We start from the raw sequence: 20,220 nt of genomic DNA on the forward strand, positions 1-20,220 counted from the left end.
ATAAGGATAAATATCTAGTGGAGAGCAATATCAGATGAGTAGAAAGCTGCCCTTATATTAGGTACCTTCCTTCTAGGTTTTGAGAGACATGAAGTGTTCAGGATTGCAAGACACTGTGTGAGAGAACCGAGATAGATATTATAGGTGGGAAGTGTATTTGAAACGATGATGGCATACTGACCATTGATATGGAAGACAAGAAGATGGTGCAGGAGAACTATTATGAGAGGCTGCTCTACTGTGGAGAATGCACGGGGTAAAGAGAGGTTATCTCATGCTTATCCTACAGAGGGACCAGCAATTCATGTTGACAGCAAAATAGTAGACAAAGCAATCAATGAATTTAGAGATGGAAAGCTGAAGGTCCAACTGGATAGTTGCAGAAATACTTAACCCTTTAGCATTTAATCCGGCCGTATCTGGCCTAAATATTCTAGTCGCTAAATATCAGTTGCCATGATAGATCGTTAGCCACTACACACATTTTTTTTTCTCCTTGTTTTTTCTGTGTCCCTTTCTGTAGAAGAGCGTAGGCTCGAAACGTAAAAGACTTTTTCTATTCCTGAGCGTTATACTAATACATCTGTTTGCTTTGTACACCAACTGTCTTCATCTATTGTTTTTTTCGTAAATTCTCCCTAAATATTCTACCTGTTTTATGTTCAAACTGGCCAGATCCTGCCTATCACACCTATTCTACAATGTCATTCTGGGAATTTACAATTACATCATCAAAATCTCAACACTACAAAATGATAAATGATTAGCTGAAAACAACGAAGGTGAAAAAGTATTATATTTGGCAAAGTAATGTGAATGCTAAAGGGTTAAAATGTAGGACACATGATTACTGTTGGCAGAGTTAACCAAGTCACAAAGGAAGGTGTCACTCCTAATGTCTGGCAAATCAGTATCGTCGTAAATTGCTACAAAGGTAAAGGAGATGTTTTAGAAAGAGGAAATTATATAGGAAACATAGAGTAACCAAATTGTTCTATGGAGATCATAGTGCGAATTATAGCACAATTGATCTGTGACAGAGTAGCACTAGATGAGATTCGGTTTGGCTTTGTTCCCAGAAGAAGTACCACAGATGCAATTTTCCTACTGAAGCAAACACAGGAGAAATACTTGGCTGAGGGTAAACTACTATTCTTGGCTTTTGTTATCTTGGAGAAGACATTTAATAGGATGTCACATTCAATAACTTGGTAGTCACTAAGGAAATTAGGTATAGATAAATGGCTTGTTAGGGCTGTACAAACTATGTACAAATATATAGAAAGTAAAGTGAGAATCAACAATGATTTCAATGAGGAATTTAGCATGAGGGTAGGAGTCCATCAAGGATCAGTACTCAATTCTCTCCTATCCATCATAGTCCTTACCACAGATTTTAAGACTGGTTGTCCATGGGATCTCCTATCTATTGATGATCTAGTTCCCATAGCTAAATACTCTTTTACTTGTTTCAGTCATTTGACTACGGCCATGCTGGAGCACCGTCTTTAGTCGAGCAAATCGATCCCAGGACTTATTATTTGTAAGCCTAGTACTTATTCTATCAGCCTCTTTTGCCGAACCGCTAAGTTACGGGGACGTAAACACATCAGCATTGGTTGTCAAGCAATGCTGGGGGGACAAACACAGACACACAAACATATACACACACATACATATATACATATATATATATATATAGACATATATACGACGGACTTCTTTCAGTTTCCGTCTACCAAATCCACTCACAAGGCTTTGGTCGGCCCGAGGCTATAGTAGAAGACACTTGCCCAAGGTGCCACACAGTAGGACTGAACCCAGATCCATGTGGTTGGTAAGCAAGCTACTTACCACACAGCCACTCCTGTGCCTATATAGAATTAGATAGGAAAATCTAAGTATGGAAGCTTAACCTAGATTCAAAAAGTCTGTTGGATGTGCAATGTTAGTGTGTGTGTATGTGTATGTGTGTGTGTGTGTGTGTATTTGTGTGATTGAACGTAAGCTGAGAGAAAACTGTATATTATAAGAATCAGATTAATGTGTGAGAAAGACTGCTGTTATGGAAACATGATGCAGACAACTGGGGATAATTGTATAAAGAGGGGGTGATCACTTAATGTGGATGGAGATGATAGGAAAGGGTGACTCTGAAAAAACATGGGATGAAATGGTGAAGGATGCCCTCAAGAGACGACAAGGAACTAGGGTGAGTAGCAATATGCAGTTCTCAAGAACACATGCCCAAATCAGAGGAACTAAGTCCTGGAAGTATTGTGCGTGTGTGTGTGTATGTGTATATATATATAGGTATGGCTGTGTGGTAAGAAGCTTGCTTCCCAACCACATAGTTCCAGGTTCAGTCCCACTGTGTGGGACCTTGGGCAAGTGTCTTCTACTATAGCCTCAGGCCAATCAAAGCCTTGTGAGTGGATTTGATAGATGGAAACTAAAAGAAGCCCATCGTGTGTGTGCGTGTACATATATATATATATATTATATAAAACCCTTCTGTCTATGTGCGTGTCTTCTAGGATCTCGGGCATCCTCCATCCGATTGCGCTCAAAATTGATATGTAGATACCGACGGTATCAGGGTGTGTATAAGTCTTGAAAATATTACAAAAATCGATTCCAGGTGAGAATGCAATCAATAAAGCCGTGGGAACGTGCATTTTTATGCGCAAGTACATCAGCTGTTGTGATGTACTCCCAGTCAACAGCCTTATCATTACTGGTACTTTAAACTCTTCGGTTGCATATTTGTGTGAATAAAATCGTTTTTCTTTGGAATAGAAAAAAAGTCTATCTTTACTTCTTCTTTTGCTGGTGTCTCAAATTTAGGTTAAGTTTTGCTCGTGTATATATATTTATTTATTTGTGTATGTGTTTGTTCCCCAACCATCGCTTGATAACTGATGCTGATATGGTTACGTCCCTGTAACTTAGTAGTTTGGCAAAAGAGACCGATAGAATAAGTACTAGGCTCACAAAAGGACAAGTCCTGGGATTGATTTCTTCAACTAGAACCCTTTAAAGTGGTACATCAGCATGGCCACTGTCAAATGACTAAAACAAGTAAAAGAAAATACATATACATAAGTGTATATATACATGTGTATATACACACACACATATATATATATACATACATATATATACACATATAGATATACATACACATATATACACATATATATACACACACACACACATATATATACACATTACACACACATATATATACACACATACATATACACACACATATACATATACACACACATATACACGCACACATACATGCACACACACACACACATATGCACAAATGGACTTCCTCAAGTGACCCCACCACCCATCATCCTTCTAACAGTAGCTTTTCCTTGATACACCCAATCTTTCTCACTGGTTGGAACCTTTTGACTTGATATCCATTTTTCATCCTTATCTCATCTTTTCCACCCACATATTTACATTGATCATTTTTTCTGAGCCACCAGATTGTTTCTCCTTCTCCATCACCACCACCACGACACATCTCTCACTCTCTACATGTACTACACCTACCCCTCTCTGCCTCTATACCCTGGTAACCTACTCAACCACATGACATGCCTTCCTTGCTCGCTTTCTCTCATCCTTGCCCTGTCCACTGTATCATGATAACGATTCTGCTGCTTTCTAGCCCCATGCATCATTGGTCAGTTACCCCCACCCCTTATCCACTATTCTCTACATCTACTTGTTCTTCATGAGATGGCTTGGGCATGTTAGCCGTATGAAAGATGGCAGAATCCCCAAGGACATACTCTACAGAGAGCTTGCTAGGGGTACTAGGTCTGTGGGTAGACCGTTCTTACGTTACAAGGATGTTTGCAAAAGGGACATGAAGGCCTGCAACATCAATATTAGCAGTTGGGAAGCAATTGCCAACAATCGTGGAGATTGGTGACGTACCGTAAAAGAGGGAATACAAAGGAGTGACAGAGAGAGAGAGAGAGAGAGGAGAAATGAAAAGACAAGAAAAGACGTCAACAAGAAACTATGACACTACAACCAGCCAGGAACAGTCTTCGCTACATTTGCGGCACCTGCCAGAGCAGGAAATGTACCAGGACATGAAATGTAAAAGCCGGACTAGACTATTTTATGTGCAACTCCATTGTTTCCCGAGACAAAAAGGATGCCAACAACAACAACCAACAACTTGTTCTTCATGATACTCATCTCCCTCTCCCACCTCCCACACATTCCTGCAACCTCTTTCTCCATCACAATCTTGGTACTTCTCTCCCCACTCACTTCTCACTTCATACTTTAAGGGTCCACCCAAATACCTCATAACCCGCCTATTCTTTATCCCTTCCCAACTCCATCCTGTCATCCCTGCCCTCTCTTCTAGAATATGAGTAGCCATCTAACTCCTCTATAACAAGAAACCAGTTTCAGTTTAGCCCTTCATCCCCTAGCATAAAAACCACTTCACTTATGGTTTGCCATCTTGCAAGCTGTATGGTGACCTGAGGAGTGCTAGTGGCACAAAAAAGAAAAAAAGCAGCCTGTACAAGGTGTGAAGTGGTTGGCATTAGGGAGGGTATCCAGCCATACGCACCACACCAAAGTAGTGAAGCATAATGCAGTCCCTGAGCTCATCAGATCCTATCAAACTATCCGTCCCATGCCAGCATCAGAGATGGACAAAAGGATAATGACAGTAAATGTGTACATAGGCGCAGGAGTGGCTGTGTGGTAAGTAGCTTGTTTACCAGCCACGTGGTTCCGGGTTCAGTCCCACTGTGTGGCACCTTGGGCAAGTGTCTTCTACTATAGCCTCAGGCCAACCAAAGCCTTGTGAGTGGATTTGGTAGACGGAAACTGAAAGAAACCCGTCGTATATTTGTATATATATATATATATGTATGTATGTGTGTATGTTTGTGTGTGTGTGTGTGTGTTTGTCCCATCCAACATCGCTTGACAACCGATGCTGGTGTGTTTATGTCCCCGTAATCTAGCGGTTCGGCAAAAGGGACTGATAGAATAAGTATTAGGCTTACAAAGAATAAAGGCGGTGCTCCAGCATGGCCGCAGTCAAATGACTGAAACAAGTAAAAGAGATAAAAGAGAAAAGAGATATCTAAATGCAATTTCAACACACACACACACACACAGAGTCCATTCCACTTCCCTCTGTGGGTTGGTTGGTGTTAGGAAGGGCATCCAGTCATAAAAACCACGCCAGAACAGGCACTGAAGCCAGGTGCAGTTTTCTTGCTTGCCAGCTTCTGTCCCCACTGTCCGACCCATGCCAGCATGGAAAGCAGACATTAAAATAATCATCAAAGCTGAACTCACAGTATTCTAGGACAGACTCAATATTTTCCACCAGGTAAAGAAAACCAAATGTCAGGAATTGGTCAATGAGGCCTTCGGCAATGGATGGCATGCAGCCTCATTCCCCATTAAAGTCAGCTGTTGTGACCTTCCAGCATTGGTGCGCTATTTCTCACTGGATTGGTGCAATATTTCTTGCAGAAGATAGATATGAAACTCAGAGAACTTAAGAAAGCCACTATGGAGATAGGAACAGCAGCTGAAACAAGCTATGGTTGATGAGAGACTGCAAGTGGAACCCTTCCGTCCTTGTTGTCTCACTCAGGTGAAGATTACTGGTTAAGGGGCGAAATGCTTGTGACTTTGAGATACCTGCTGATGATACAGAAGAGTTTCCAGTATAACAAGGGATTTAGAAGAGCTTGGAAAATCTCTGAGCAGCTCCTGTGTTTTTGCATTGAGCAAAGCATCTTTGATGTTTATGTTTATATATATATATGACTGAGACCTTTGAAGCACCTTTTGAGCATTGGGCTCACTGAGGCAAAGTGGCCGAGCTCCTTTTGAGTGTTGGGCTTCTTGGGGGCAATGACCGAGATCTTTGGCATTATGCCATGCGTGAGAAGAAGACCCATCAAGCTGAGCAAAATCGCAGTCGTGGCAGATACCAGTGTCATGCAAATGGCACCTATGCTGGTAGCACGTAAACACACCCATTACACTTTCAGAGTGGTTGGTGTTAGGAAGGGCATCCAGCTGTAGAAACCATACCAAATCAGACTGGAGTCTGGTGGAGCCTTATGGCTCGCCAGCCCCAGTCAAACTGTCCAGCCCATGCCAACATGGACAACAAACATTTGATGATGATGATGATTGGACTGGCTCCTGTGCAGGTGGCACGTAAAAAGCACCATTTGGGCATGGCCGTTGCCAGTACCACCAAACTGGCCCTCGTGCTGGTGGCACGTAAGAGCACCCACTACACTCTCGGAGTGGTTGGCGTTAGGAAGGGCATCCAGCAGTAGAAACTCTGCCAGATCAGATTCGAGTCTGGTTCGTCCAACCCATGCTAGCATGGAAAGCGGACGTTAGATGATGATGATGATGATATATATGAAGTTTGCTGGACATGGTGGCTAAGCATCAGATGTGGTTTACTGGCCATGTGCTTTGATTACCGCAGATATGTTATTGTGAAGGTGGAGTGGATGCCAGAAGGAAGACGAGGTCCTTGTCAAAGGATGGCATGCAGTACATTCCAGGATGACATGATAGGGATAGGAGTCAGCCCAAGGGAAGTCAGAAGGAAGGCAAGCAATTGCGATGTTTGGAGAAGGCCCACTGCTTGGCGTGCTGACAGTACTGTAGGATCTAAGACATGAACACAAATATATAAATCTATTAAACAAATATGTTTCTTTACTACCTACAAGGGGCTAAACACAGAGAGGACAAACAAGGACAGACAAACGGATTAAGTCGATTATATCGACTCCAGTGCGTAACTTGTACTTAATTTATAGATCCCAAAAGGATGAAAGGCAAAGTCGACCTCGGTGGAATTTGAACTCGGAATGTAACGACAGACGAAATACGGCTATGCATTTCGCCCGGCGTGCTAACGTTTCTGCCAGCTCACCGTCTTTTAAATCTATTTTAAACAATTAGTAAAGGGAAAATCATTTACATTTCCATTTTAAAGTAACGGACATTGTAAGTGAACTCATTCTTTTACAACAAAAAGAGACTCGATCGTTTTTCAATTTATAGTTTGAATTATAGGGAAGCAAAAAGTCATGTGCCAAAATTGGGGAGTTAAAAACCCTTTACCTTGGAGTAAAGCTGTCGTTAATGTACTCCAAGGTTGATAAAGAGGACTTTTGGTATGTCATCCATGCCCCAAAACAAGAGATAGTTTAAGTCTTTTTTTCCATTTTTTGGGGAAGTAGGGGAAGGCGGAGTTTTATGCAGAAAAACGTATCTTAAATTTGTAGCTATATTGAAATAAATAAGGAAGGTCGCTTTGCAATCACGTGGCTTTGGGGTTCTGGCCCACAGTGTGTCATCTAGAGTCTTCTGTTCTAGCTGGGTCCAATCAATGCCTTGCGGGTGAATTTGAGACGGAAACAATTATGGAAGCATGTCGCGCGCATGCGCACGTTTCTCCACACCATCGCTCGACCAACTGGTGTTCGTTTGTTTACATCCGCGTACTAGAGGTTCGGTAAAAGATCGATTGAATAAGTACTAAACATATTTTTTTTAAAAAAGTACTGGGGTCAATTTATTTGACTAAAACACTTTAATGTGGTGCCCAAGCACGACTGTAGTCCAATGACAGAAGCAAATAATAGATAAATAAAAACAAGTGGACGAGGCCTTTACGTAGACCCCTTCCTCACACCAAGCTCGGAAACTGCTAGAAATCGCTTCTAAATAACATACCGGTTAATGTTAAAAACATTGGATAATGAAGACCTAGATACACTGTCTGAAATAGATTTGATGGTCATGTTAAGAGCTTCTGTGATCAGTAGTCCGTTCCTACGGACTAAAACATCCACCATAGTCTCATACGACAAGAGGGAATTTTTTAAAATGACTGAAAAAACACGAATTTTCTTTTTCCGGAGTCTAATGTATCAAAAACTTCAAAGGAAGAAAACTCGAAAACGCTGTTTTTGAATTCAAAAACTGACAATAAGAAAATATTCCTTCTTCAACGTGTGTGTGTGAGTGTGTGTTTTTGTGTGTGTGTGTGTATATATATATATGTGTGTGTGTGTGTGTGTGAATTAAATGTATTTAGAAATTCAGGAAATTATTTTTACCATACAGGCCTCAGATCCGCTCTATGCTCAAATGTATTCCAACCGTGACTATCACTATCTTAAGCGTATCTCGTCCTACTAATCCATTATCTGATCTGTTTCTGCATGGCTGGAACATATTTTGATCTACTCGAGTTCAACTATGATCAATGACGTTCCAACCGTGACGACGCAGACGTAAGGGTGTGAATATAGGGGACGTTTGGCCGTGTATTTTTTAGCAGGTCATAGGGACCCATCGATTACTTTTCCATGTAGCTATTAGTTCGTTGAAGAGGGTTTGTAGGGCGGGTCATGTCGGTTACATTTGGGAACGATTTGAATCAAACAGGTGGGTGGCGGCAACGACGACCGTTAAAAGATAATATGACAATATTAAGAATGGCAAATTACATGTACACAAAACATATTAAATGATCATTTAGTCAGAGTTTTGCGTTACCGCTTCTCGCTACGACTGCTGTAGTAGTGTTAACAACGTCTTATATTGCGTATACTATTCTTCCTATTGTGTACACACACACACCTAAAACAACAGAACATATTTCACACAGTCGTTGATTCGAGTTTTGAGTGCGATATCATTTTTCGCTATATTTTACTGTTTATTATCAACTGCGTTACATATCGAGTACACATTATTCACATTTTTATATGTATACATGTGTGTTTCTTTCTACGTATAAATATTTGAACTGTTTAAGTTACGTATCATACAAATGTTTCGTCAATAAAAAGAGGGAGATTCCAAGCAGAAATAATATAGTTAGGGAAAGAGAGAGAGAGAGAGATAACAGAGGCGAGGGATTCCCAATACAGTTGGGGCGTGTATCAAATGGAATTTCATTGATTTCGTGTTTATTCCGCTCAATGTACTTGACGACGAACGACTGAAAAATTGAAAAGTCTTGTAATAAAAGAAATAAACAGATACGCAACACATATGGCCTTGAAGAGTCAAATATGTTTCTCAATATGGTTAGAATTCAGAGAAACATCGTCTGAAGAGAGAAAGAGAAAGCAAAGCAAAGTCAGTGTGAATGGTGCGTGGGAGAGAGAGAGACAGAGAATGTAAATGGTATTGTGTTTATCAATGGGTTTAAGTATAATAATAGTGCAATACTACAACAGGCAGACAGGGGGAATGCTGAAAGACACAAGTGAAGTTTATTACGATATCGATTCGATATTGTGAACCAGAGCAATATAGCAGTGATAATCGATACTATACAGGATATGTAGTGGTAAACATATTGATAATAATAAAAAGTGAAAGGGTGAATTTTCAACGTTATTTTTCTCTTTATGAATAACATCAACACCCACAATAAATAAATAAATATATATATATATATAATATATATATATATATATATATATATATATATATGTATATATATATGTGTGTGTGTGTGTGTGTGTGTGTGTACATATACATCATTATACATACATATATATATATATATATACACACATACATATGTTCAAACATATATATACATACATATAAATACATACGTATATATACAAACACAGACATGTATAGACATTATATACTTATTATATATCGATAATTCATTTTATACTTTTTGAGATCTAGTTATATGTTTTATGAAAATATATAATATTTGTTATTTATGTTTTGGCTTACGTCTCTCACTGTTTGAGTTGCATAACAGTGGTTTTACCTCTAATTTATATAATATATATATATATATTATATATATATATATATATATATAATATATATATATAAACACAGACACACACATCTGTGTGTGTGTGTATGAAGACGATCGTATAGCATATACATACGCCGTCCTCTTTAAAACACAATCAATTGAAACATACACACAGCACATGTTATGTCAAGCACAACGTCTCTCAAAACCATACATTTCTCAAGATTATTAAGCGAAATATCAAATCTTACCAAATAAAAAAGAGGGAGAGAGAAATCAGTGTAATTAGCGTCCAATGAGTTGCATGTTAATTGTAATATGAATTGGTAAGTTAAGTCGAACGTCAATGTTTTTCCTTTCAGTCGACTGCTATGTCAAAAAAAAACAGCTGCCATTGACGTACGAGCGACGACGACGACCACGACGACGACAATCAACATCCGGGCTCCGTGCCACGCTGGATATATCACAGCCGCCTCTTCGTACGCCCACCACAACCATCTTACTGACACGATGTATATGGATATACAGCTATGTGTATGTATGAATACACACACACACATATGTTTGTGTATTTATATATATATATTATATATGTATATATATATATATATAATAAATTAATTTTACTCTGCTATGTATTGAGTACCTTATTTACTGTGGTTAACCCCGAATCACCCGGGACCTACATATATATATATATATATATATATATTATATATATATATATATATATATATATATATGTATATATATGTATATATGTATATATATGTATATATATATATATATATATATATGTATATATATATATATATGTATATATACCCCCAAACTTTTGTGAGTTGAATTAAGCAAACACTATATATGAGAGAGATTTTCTTTAAGTATTAGAAATAGCTTTAAAAAAGTTTTTTAGCTGCTATTTCTAATGAGTTCAGTATGCGGCAAAGTAATTTATTTTACTAAGCCCTTTTATATAATGTAATAATTTGAATTCGCCTTGAATGGTCCTTTGCATACTGAACACTTGGTGAAATTGATTATAATTAATTAATTTTGCCCTCAATTGTTGAAATTATATATATATGTATATATATATATATATATATGTATATATATATATATATATATATGTATATACATATATATATATATATGTATGTATATATATATATATATGTGTGTGTGTATATACATGCATATATATATACATGTATGCGTATATATATGTATATATATATATATATACGTGTATATATATATATGTGTGTGTGTGTGTATATACATACATATATATATATATTTATATATTTCTTCATATACATGTGTGTATATATATACACATACATACATATGTGTGTGTATACATATATTTATATATTTATTCATACACATGTGTGTATATATATACATGTGCGTGCATATATATATATATATATATTAATTAGGGAATAAAATTCTATGATATGGTGTGATGTATATTAGGATTTGAAGAATTGTATGGGGACTTCTATCTCTAAATAACACACACACACACACACACATATATATATACACACACACACACATATGCGTATAGTAAATCCAAAAAAAGCACAAACAAGCTCCTACCTCTGTTGGTAACAAAGGACCACTCCCTCAGAGTGAAAGGCCCATTGTATGATTGCCTGTGTGCAAACAGCCATGCTGTGACTGCTGCAGACATGCATACGCTTGTAAGAAATGAAACCAATATGCTTCGCTGGATGTGTAATGTCAGTGTGTTTGCATGACAAAGTGTAAGCATTCTGAGAGAAATGTTCGGCATAAGAGGCATTAGATGCAGTGTGCAAGAGAGATGTCTGAGCTGGTATGGTCATGTGATGTGTATGGGCAAGGACAGCTGTGTGAAGATGTGTCGCACTCTAAAAGTGGAGGGAACCTGTGGAAGAAGTAGACCCAAGATGACATGGGACGAGGTAATCAGAAGCAAACCCAAGCGGTGAGGGCCTGAGGGGCACGTGCCCCTCTCAAGAAAAGAAGTGCACCCTTCTAAATAATGTTATTATGCTTTTTTTCTCCTCGAATTATATTCCCTTCTGACCTTGTGCCCTTCCTTCGAAGAATTCCTGGGACTGTCGCTGGTAGTGAAGCATGATCTTTGAACTTTGTGCCTCACAAAGGCAATGATAAGTGACTGAGACCTTTGGAGATATGTTGTGCTTGAGATGACCTGTCAAGCCAAGTGAGATTGTAGTCATGGTCCACCTTTGTAATTTGAGATGCTGCTTCAATATCAAATGGACTGACTGCATCAACAACACTGAAGTCCTCAACTGCACCAAGATACCCAATATGCTCGACTTGCTCCAGTAGCATTGTCTGTACCGGTTCAGTCATGTACATCGCATACTGGATGGGAGGATCCCAAAAGAGCTCCTGTATGGGGAATTGGTCATTGGCACAAGAGCACAAGGACGACCTCATCTTTGTTTCAAGGACTTCTGCAAGAGAAATAGGAAGTCACTAGATCTGGACATCCTGAGATGGGAGGATGTCGCAAATGATCGCCCACAAATATTGCAAAAGGGGATGAAGTGAGGGGAAGAGAAACAGGAACTTGCCACCAAAGTAAAGTACACTTGACAGAAGAAAAAACCAGTAGCACTGGCAGAGAGTTCCTTCAAATGCAATCGCTATATTCATAACGGTGGGCCTCTACAGCACCAGCAAAGAGCTCCTTCAAATCTAGTCACTGTATCAATGACTGCTACTGCCATGTGGGCCTCTACAGCAGCTGACATGTTTTCTTCGGGTGCAGAGCCATGGCCTCTCAAGACCAAGGGATGCTTACTACTACTACCACTACTACTAGTATTAACCAAATGTAAATCTGTCACTAATTGCCTCTACTCTTAAGTAATGATTGGGCAGAGGAGTAGTAGGTGTCATATGCAGATAGGGTTTAATCTGTTTGCTTCACTTCAGGATCAAAATGAGACAAATGGGAATGGCTGTTTGGATGTCAACAATTTGGCACAGCTGCCTGGACTTTTAACCTGTTTCAGCACTAGAGGCAAATGCATACATACAAATGCACGTGCAGGAATATACACATAGAGAGAGTGGGAGAAAAGGAAGACATTACATAGACATACAAAACATAACTAGATGTTTATGGACATAAACGAAGAGAGAGAGAGAGAGAGAGAGCAAGAGAGAGATTATACATACATAACTACATGCTCAGAGAGAGAGGAAGAGAAAGACATACATATAATCATAACTACATGTTCACAGAGAGAGAGAGAGAGAGAGAGAAAGAGAAAGGCATTATACATACATACAAACATAACTGCATGCTTACACACAAATACAGAAAAAGAATGGAGTGGGGTGAAAAATGAGGAAAACATTAAAATGTCTGATGTAAAATAATTAAATGTTGAATCAACAATACCAAATAGGCAGCATCATAATGTCTCTTACCTGCTGTAGACACCATCAGTGGTGGCTTCCAATATTTCTGTGATCTCATCACCCTACCTCCATACAGTTAAGCTACATAACACCCTTACTGTCAATTTTTTGTCAATTGTATTATTCAAATTTAAAACCTTGCAACACCCTAGTTGAACACCATTGATCTGGAGACATACAAACAAGTGAACAGAGGAGCCTCTACATCGTTGTTCAACTTGCTAGAAATAGCAACTGAATCTCCCTTATATCATCCCCTATATTACTTGCAGTCAATCGGTGTGACTGTGACTGTTCATGGCTTTGGCGCGATTTAATAAGCTTTCTCCATACTGATCGGTTTTTTGCTTGAGTTTGTCATTTATTATGGTCAGTTCTTTTGTACTTCATATTCCTTTTTGTAGTATCTTTGAATCTCAGTCTAGGTCAGGCCTGACCAACTTGAATTACATTGCAGGCTGCTTTAACCACAGAAAATTTTTTGAGGGCCACTTGTATACTGACAGAATTGAAAGCATTTTGCTTTCTCATGCAATTATTACAATAATGAATGATTGTTGATTCAACATGAAATACTATTTTGCAATAACAGTATCTTTCTTTTGTTTTTGGATTTGGTTTGCAAGATTGTTTATGTGAGTTCGTGTGTTGAAGCATATTCTGTTGTAACTTTTTGCATCTTATAATGTAACAACCTTTTCAATAGTCTTGACTCTCAAGACTATTGAAAAGGTTGCAAGACGTAACGAAAATTTTAGGAAAATAAAAATAAGAAATAAGTGGAAATTTTACTGGTGAGTGTGTTACATTATAAGGCACAAAAAGAAAATGACTCTCCCCAGACACAACAGAGTATCTTTCTATTTCATATTTCAATCTTTAATTTTTGATAAAATTTTTAAAATGTTTGTTTAAATAAATCCATTTCAAGAAAGTATCAAGCAGTCCACAAGATAAGAATTTGCATCACTGATCTGGAACCCCTATCTTGCCCAGGATATTAATCGTCTGGAAACTGTTCAGCGACGTGCAACCAAGAGAATACCCTCCATCAGGCATTTGCCATATTCTGAACGCCTTACTTCCCTGGCCATGGATACATTGAAACTCCAACGTCTGACAACTGACTTGGCAGACAACCATAAAATTATTAACCATCTTACTAACAATAACTCTGAGCACCTTTTCAAACACCATCTATCTAACACCTGTGGATCTGTTTACAAAGTCAGAAAACAGCACAGCTCCCATGACTTTCGGAAACATTTTTTCACGCTAAGAGTTGCTGAAGCATGGAACAAACTGCCGGCATCAGTTGTTAGTTGTCAGAGCACTGCATCCTTCAAAACTTCCATGCTTCCTGAGATTCGCCAACACTACACCTGATTTTTTCCCCTCCATACACACACAAGCATGTATCTGACTCATACACTGTTCACTTTCCAGACATTTGTACATTACTGCATATGCTTTATATACACTTTTGACAAGTTGTGGTGCACCTGAGCACTGTATACAATAATTTCATTATTATTTTAAAAGTCTGTGAGCCTCAAGTTGGCCAGCCCTGGTCTAGGTCTTCCATGGTTTCATTTCCTCTTACATAGTTAGTAATAAAGGACTTGTCTGTCGTTGCTCATCCTGCGTGGCCCAACCAATGTAAATTTCTATCAATGAGGATTTCCAACATAAGAGGTAGACCAGCGCACAGGAGAATCTCTTCATTCCTGATTTTATCAAAGAAAGAGATGTTCATAATTTGTTGCAGCTGTCTCATCATATATGCAAGTAATTTGTCTACTTGAGCTTTGCAGACTATTCACATTTCAGCTGCATACAACTGAGAAGAAAGCACTATGACCTGCTAGAACCTCACATTTGACCTGTATAGAAACATTCTGTTTATGCCACAACCTCTCCTGTAACCTGTCAAATGAATCACTAGATACTGTCTTATAAAATGACATTTGATAATGTAAATCCAGATAAATTGTATCTAAGATGGGATGGTCACAGCTGGAGTGCCTTAGATCAGGGTTATTCTGGACATTGAATGAGATGTTCAGAAACAGACTGGATGGCTGAGAGAAAATAATATTCCTAGACTGCAACACTTATGATGTGTTGAGTGGTGAGGATACAAACACAAACAAACACACATACAAAGGAGAAAATGTTTTGCCAGTATTTTTTCTAGCTTTATGCATTTTAAGTTTTAAAATCCTGCTGAAGTCAACCTTGCCTTTTGGGATCCATCTGGGTTCAATAATACAAAATACCACTCCAGGCTAGAGGAATGACAAAATTGTTAGAACAGTGAACAAAATACTTTCTGATTTTAGTTTCAGTTCTTTATTTTCTGAATACCAAAGTAGGTGTGGTGAATATACCTGTATTGAACCTACAAAATGGTATCTTGCTAAAAATATCTGGAAGAAGGTAATAGGAAACCTCACTTGTATACTCTCACAAAAACTCCTTGATAAATTTGTAGCCCTTGTCAAGGATACTTGGGAGCCTTTTATGATCAGATGGCTCACAAAGAATAGTTGATAGCTTCTTATTTTGGTTCGGAATTGATTGCATGTTGTTGTTGTTGCTGCTGTTTGACAATGCAAGCAACTAAGACCATGTCCCAAATACAGATATTATTCTGAAGAGCAGCCAACCAAGTTGATGCAGATTCAAGGAGTAATAGGTCCTCAAAGAACAAGAGTTTTCGGCAGCTCAAGAAGTTCCATCTCTTCCTGTTTCTGTACCAACACTTGAGTTTTATGAAACAGATGTGGTGGAAGACACGGGACAAAGTATTGAAGGCCAATCTCAAAACGCTGCACTCTGTAAAGGAGATGGCAGAGGACCGAAATATGTGGTGCATACCTACCACCACAGAATTGAGGTCCCAAAATCAAGGTACCATGTAAAAAGCATTGGTGTGGGTGCTGGTGTCATGTAAAAAGCACTAGTGCTGGTGCCACATAAAAAGTGCTCAGTACACACTGTGGAGTGGTTGGCATTAGGAAGGACTTCCAGCTGTAGAAACCAAGACAATGGAACCTGGTGTGGATCATGGCCCTGTCAAGCTGTCCAAGCCATGTCATCATGGAAAATGGACGTTAAATACTGATGATGAAATTTATCCACTGGAGAGGTTGAGGGTTAATAAAATACACCCTCAAAAGCTCCTCAAGTCATATAGATTCTGAGGGCCAGTTTCCTGAATTCTGTGGCACACTTTCCCCTTGGATGGGATGCCAGTCCATTGCAGGAATACTCATTTTCTGTCAGCTGAGTGAACTGGAGCAACATGAAATGAAGTGTTTTGCTCAAGAACACAATGCATTATCTGGTCCAGGAATTTAAACCACAATCTTACAATCAAGTGTACTACCCCAACCACTAAGCCACATGTCTCCATGTACACTCTTAAAAACACTTGTCATTTACACTCTGCCTTACTAACTTTACTATCTACAGCAATGGACAGCCTGTCATTCTTTGGTGGTATAGTGTCTGCTAAAAGATTTGGTCCACTCTAGCCATGTATGGGAATACCTGATGCTGCTAAAATGCAAGAACCAAGTAGTTTGGCTACTGTCATTGTTGGATAGCCAAACTATTCTATCAAGACAGATCTGTTTAAATAGACCAAATTTTAGCCAGGTTGGACCTAAAAAAAGTTAAAAGTTAAATCATTAAAAAGAATTGGACTCAACAAAACAGTAATTATTTTGCAAAGATATCTTTATTGTCTGTCATCTTTTAGAACAAGAACTGAAATAGCTGAGTTGTTATGAGTTCCAATGAAGCTGAAATATCATTTAAAAATGAAATAGGAACAAAAACCATAACAAATGAAATTCTTATAAAAGGAATAAATTATCCATCTTTAAAAAAACAATCAATTAATTTGTTTATTCTAAATATCAGTTCTGTTTGAAATTTGCATTCTATGTTTTTTAAAAATATTTTTTAATTAACAGAAGAAAAAAAAATCATATGATTAAGTGTAACAGAAACATACGCTACATTGGAAGTGTATGTGTTGCAAATAAAGATTAATATATCAACCCAAGTAATCATTCTAATGTATGTATATATATGTATATATGTAATGGGTTTCTTCACTTTCCCCATATTATCTTCTAGCCAACAGCTGAAACAAGGATTTCTGAGACAATAGGATCTGAAGAGCGAACAGTAAGTTGCATGGTTACTCCACCCTCAGTCAGTGCTAACTTAGCTCGGAGCAAAGCATCGTGGCCACCACGGAATACACCAGCCAGATATAAAATATGTGAATTCTTTCCTGAAGGAACTTTATCAGATCTTTCACATGGTTGCATACCAAGATACTGGATAATATTCTTGACAGCTTCTGCAAATAAGAAAATTGGAGCAAATGAATGAGTTAACCTTGAAGCTAAGTACACAGTAAAGAACATGTAATGGAGTTGTCCTTTTACAACAAATAGAATCTTGAAATTATGGAGATGTACTTGCATAGCGAGTGACTTGATCTGAGATCGTGTGCTGGAACGAAAACAATTGCAGCGTGACAAATGAAATTTAAATGTTGAAGTGAATCTAACAGATTTTGTGCGTTTCTTAAATGGCTTATAAAGAACCTTGAAATGAAACATAGCTTTGGTGTAATATATTTGGTCTAAACAAACTATGCAAAATAAATCACTAGACCCATCTAAGAGAAAACATTACAGAGGTCAGTAAATATAGGCATGCCTATGTGGTTGAGAAGTTTACTCTACAACCATGTGGTTTTGGGTTCAATCCCACCACAAAGTATCTTGTGCAAGTGTTTTCTACCATAGCTCTAGGCTGACTATGAATGATTTGGTAGATGGAAACTATATGAAACCCATCATGGCGACCTCACTTGTGCTAATGGCATGAAAAGATCATGCAGTACACACTATAAAGTGGTTGGTGTTATGAAGGGCATCTGGCCATAGAAAACATGCCAAAGCAGATGCTGGAGCACAATATGATCTTTGTGTCCACTGAATGCTGTCGAATTGTCTGAGTCATTCGACTATGAAACATGAACATTAAATGATGATGATGATTTGTGACAGATCATGCTTTTCTTTCGTTGGGCTTAAATATCATTTGTGGACTCATTGACTGGTTTAAAAAACCCACATCAGATGCCATGATAGATGTAAGGTGTAAGTACAAGAGGTGGTCAAACTCAGCACAAGGAGTAGATAACCACCATATATGTATATATATATATATATATATATATATATATATATATATGTACACACACACATATACATATGGAGAAAAAGAGAGAGAGACACACACAGAAGCACATGTATGTGTGTGTCTGTCTATGTGTTTACATTTATGCGTCTCTGAAAATTAGATGTGGAGACATTTTCCCTGTTAACAAATTGTGTGCAAGCTTTGCCCCTTTGAAGGCATGTAGACCAAGTGAGCCCTTACTTGAAAAGCTAATGACAGGAGGGGAATCCAGCAGTAAAACAACGCTTCAATAATAGAGTCATCTAACCTAGTATTTCTGTCCACATTCCACATATGGCCACTTCATCTTTATATTTTTTTTTGTTTTGAGACAGTGTATTTAAGACAGGAGGGTATGGTTGGAAGGAGATTTGAGTGTTATTTCTAAGAGGTCCAGCAATCAGGGATCCTTCACTGAAGTTTTCAAGTTAGAAAACACATACATACCTACATATATATGTAGGTATGTTTGTATATTTATATATATATATATATGTTAGATTTAAAATTAAAATTTAGAATTTAAAATTTATGTGTTGGGTATGTCCCTAATAGTATGCCAATACAGAATGTTCACTGCCTATGGTTACCTGGCGTCATCAACAGTAATTGCGCAATTATCACTGGATATATATTAGGAATTCCTCAGTAGAGACAGAAGAAACTTGATTTATCACAATGATATAAAGTTTCAACTGTATTCCATCTTCCGTTTCTATTATATATGTATGTGCATATGTTGCATGCACACATACATTTGTCCATGCTGGCATGGGTTGGACGGTTTGACCAGGGCTGGTAAGCTGGAAGGCCGTATCAAACTCCAGTCTGATTTGGCATGGTTGTCTATGGCTGGATACTCTTCCTAACATCAACCACTCTGAGAGTGTAATGGGTGCTTTCATGTGCTACCAGCACAGGTGCCATTTGCATGACACCTGTATCTGCTACGGCTGCAATTTTGCTTGGCTTGATGGTCTTCTTCTTCTCAAGCATGACATAATGCCAAAGGTCTTGGTCATTACCTCCGTGAGGCCCAACACTCAAAAGGAACTCAGCCACTTTGCCTCTATACATATATAAATATACACAAAGAAATAGTCTTTGATGTATTCTAAGGTTTTAACTGTGGCCCATTGAGCTGTTGTAATTCAATTTTAAGAGAAAAGATAACGAAACCAAGGAGAAATCTTTTTATTTACCTTCCAGAGTTTTGACTGATGATAAAGAAAATGTGTCTTCCAGTTCATTGGCAGGACCGACTTCTTCCCAAGAAGCACCAAAGTTGGGCTTCATCACACGCTGTACATGGTCAGCGACACTAATGTCAATGTCTTCAAGCTAAAAAAAATATAATGCATATGTGAGCGTCTTATTCATGGAATTTCTTCTTTTTCAATGTAAATTGTACAAAACCTGGTTAATTCTTTAATTACCATATTTACCTGTCTATAAGTCGTATTATTTCATATATGATTTTAACTGAAAAAAACTGGGGTGCAACTTACATGTGGGGCAAAGCCAAAAATCTATGAAGCAAGAAATGTTTGCATTAAGATTCAACACTAAGTTAGGGATGCAGTTTATACACAAGTAAACATGGTATTTAATATTGAAACAAAAATTTAACTATA

General features: G+C 38.1%; 2 protein-coding genes across 2 annotated transcripts in view; both read right to left on the reverse strand.

The window, feature by feature from the left end:
• LOC115220398 (RUN domain-containing protein 1) overlaps positions 1-10,291 on the reverse strand; it is a 110,780-nt gene extending 100,489 nt beyond the window's left edge. The window contains exon 1 of the mRNA XM_029790520.2: positions 10,105-10,291. The gene's annotated coding sequence lies outside the window, so the exon portion shown is untranslated. The remainder of the gene's footprint in view (positions 1-10,104) is intronic.
• A 6,986-nt stretch (positions 10,292-17,277) lies between these two features.
• Positions 17,278-20,220, reverse strand: part of LOC115220408 (coatomer subunit gamma-2) — a 42,457-nt gene continuing 39,514 nt past the window's right edge. Inside the window, exons 24-25 of the mRNA XM_029790528.2 lie at positions 19,789-19,927; positions 17,278-17,693 (exon numbers count right to left, since the gene is read on the reverse strand). Coding sequence (XP_029646388.1) covers positions 17,461-17,693; positions 19,789-19,927 — 372 coding nt within the window. The 3' untranslated portion in view covers positions 17,278-17,460. The remainder of the gene's footprint in view (positions 17,694-19,788; positions 19,928-20,220) is intronic.

This window comes from Octopus sinensis, linkage group LG16 (genome assembly GCF_006345805.1).
Source record: "Octopus sinensis linkage group LG16, ASM634580v1, whole genome shotgun sequence".
NCBI classification, from domain to species: domain Eukaryota; kingdom Metazoa; phylum Mollusca; class Cephalopoda; order Octopoda; family Octopodidae; genus Octopus; species Octopus sinensis.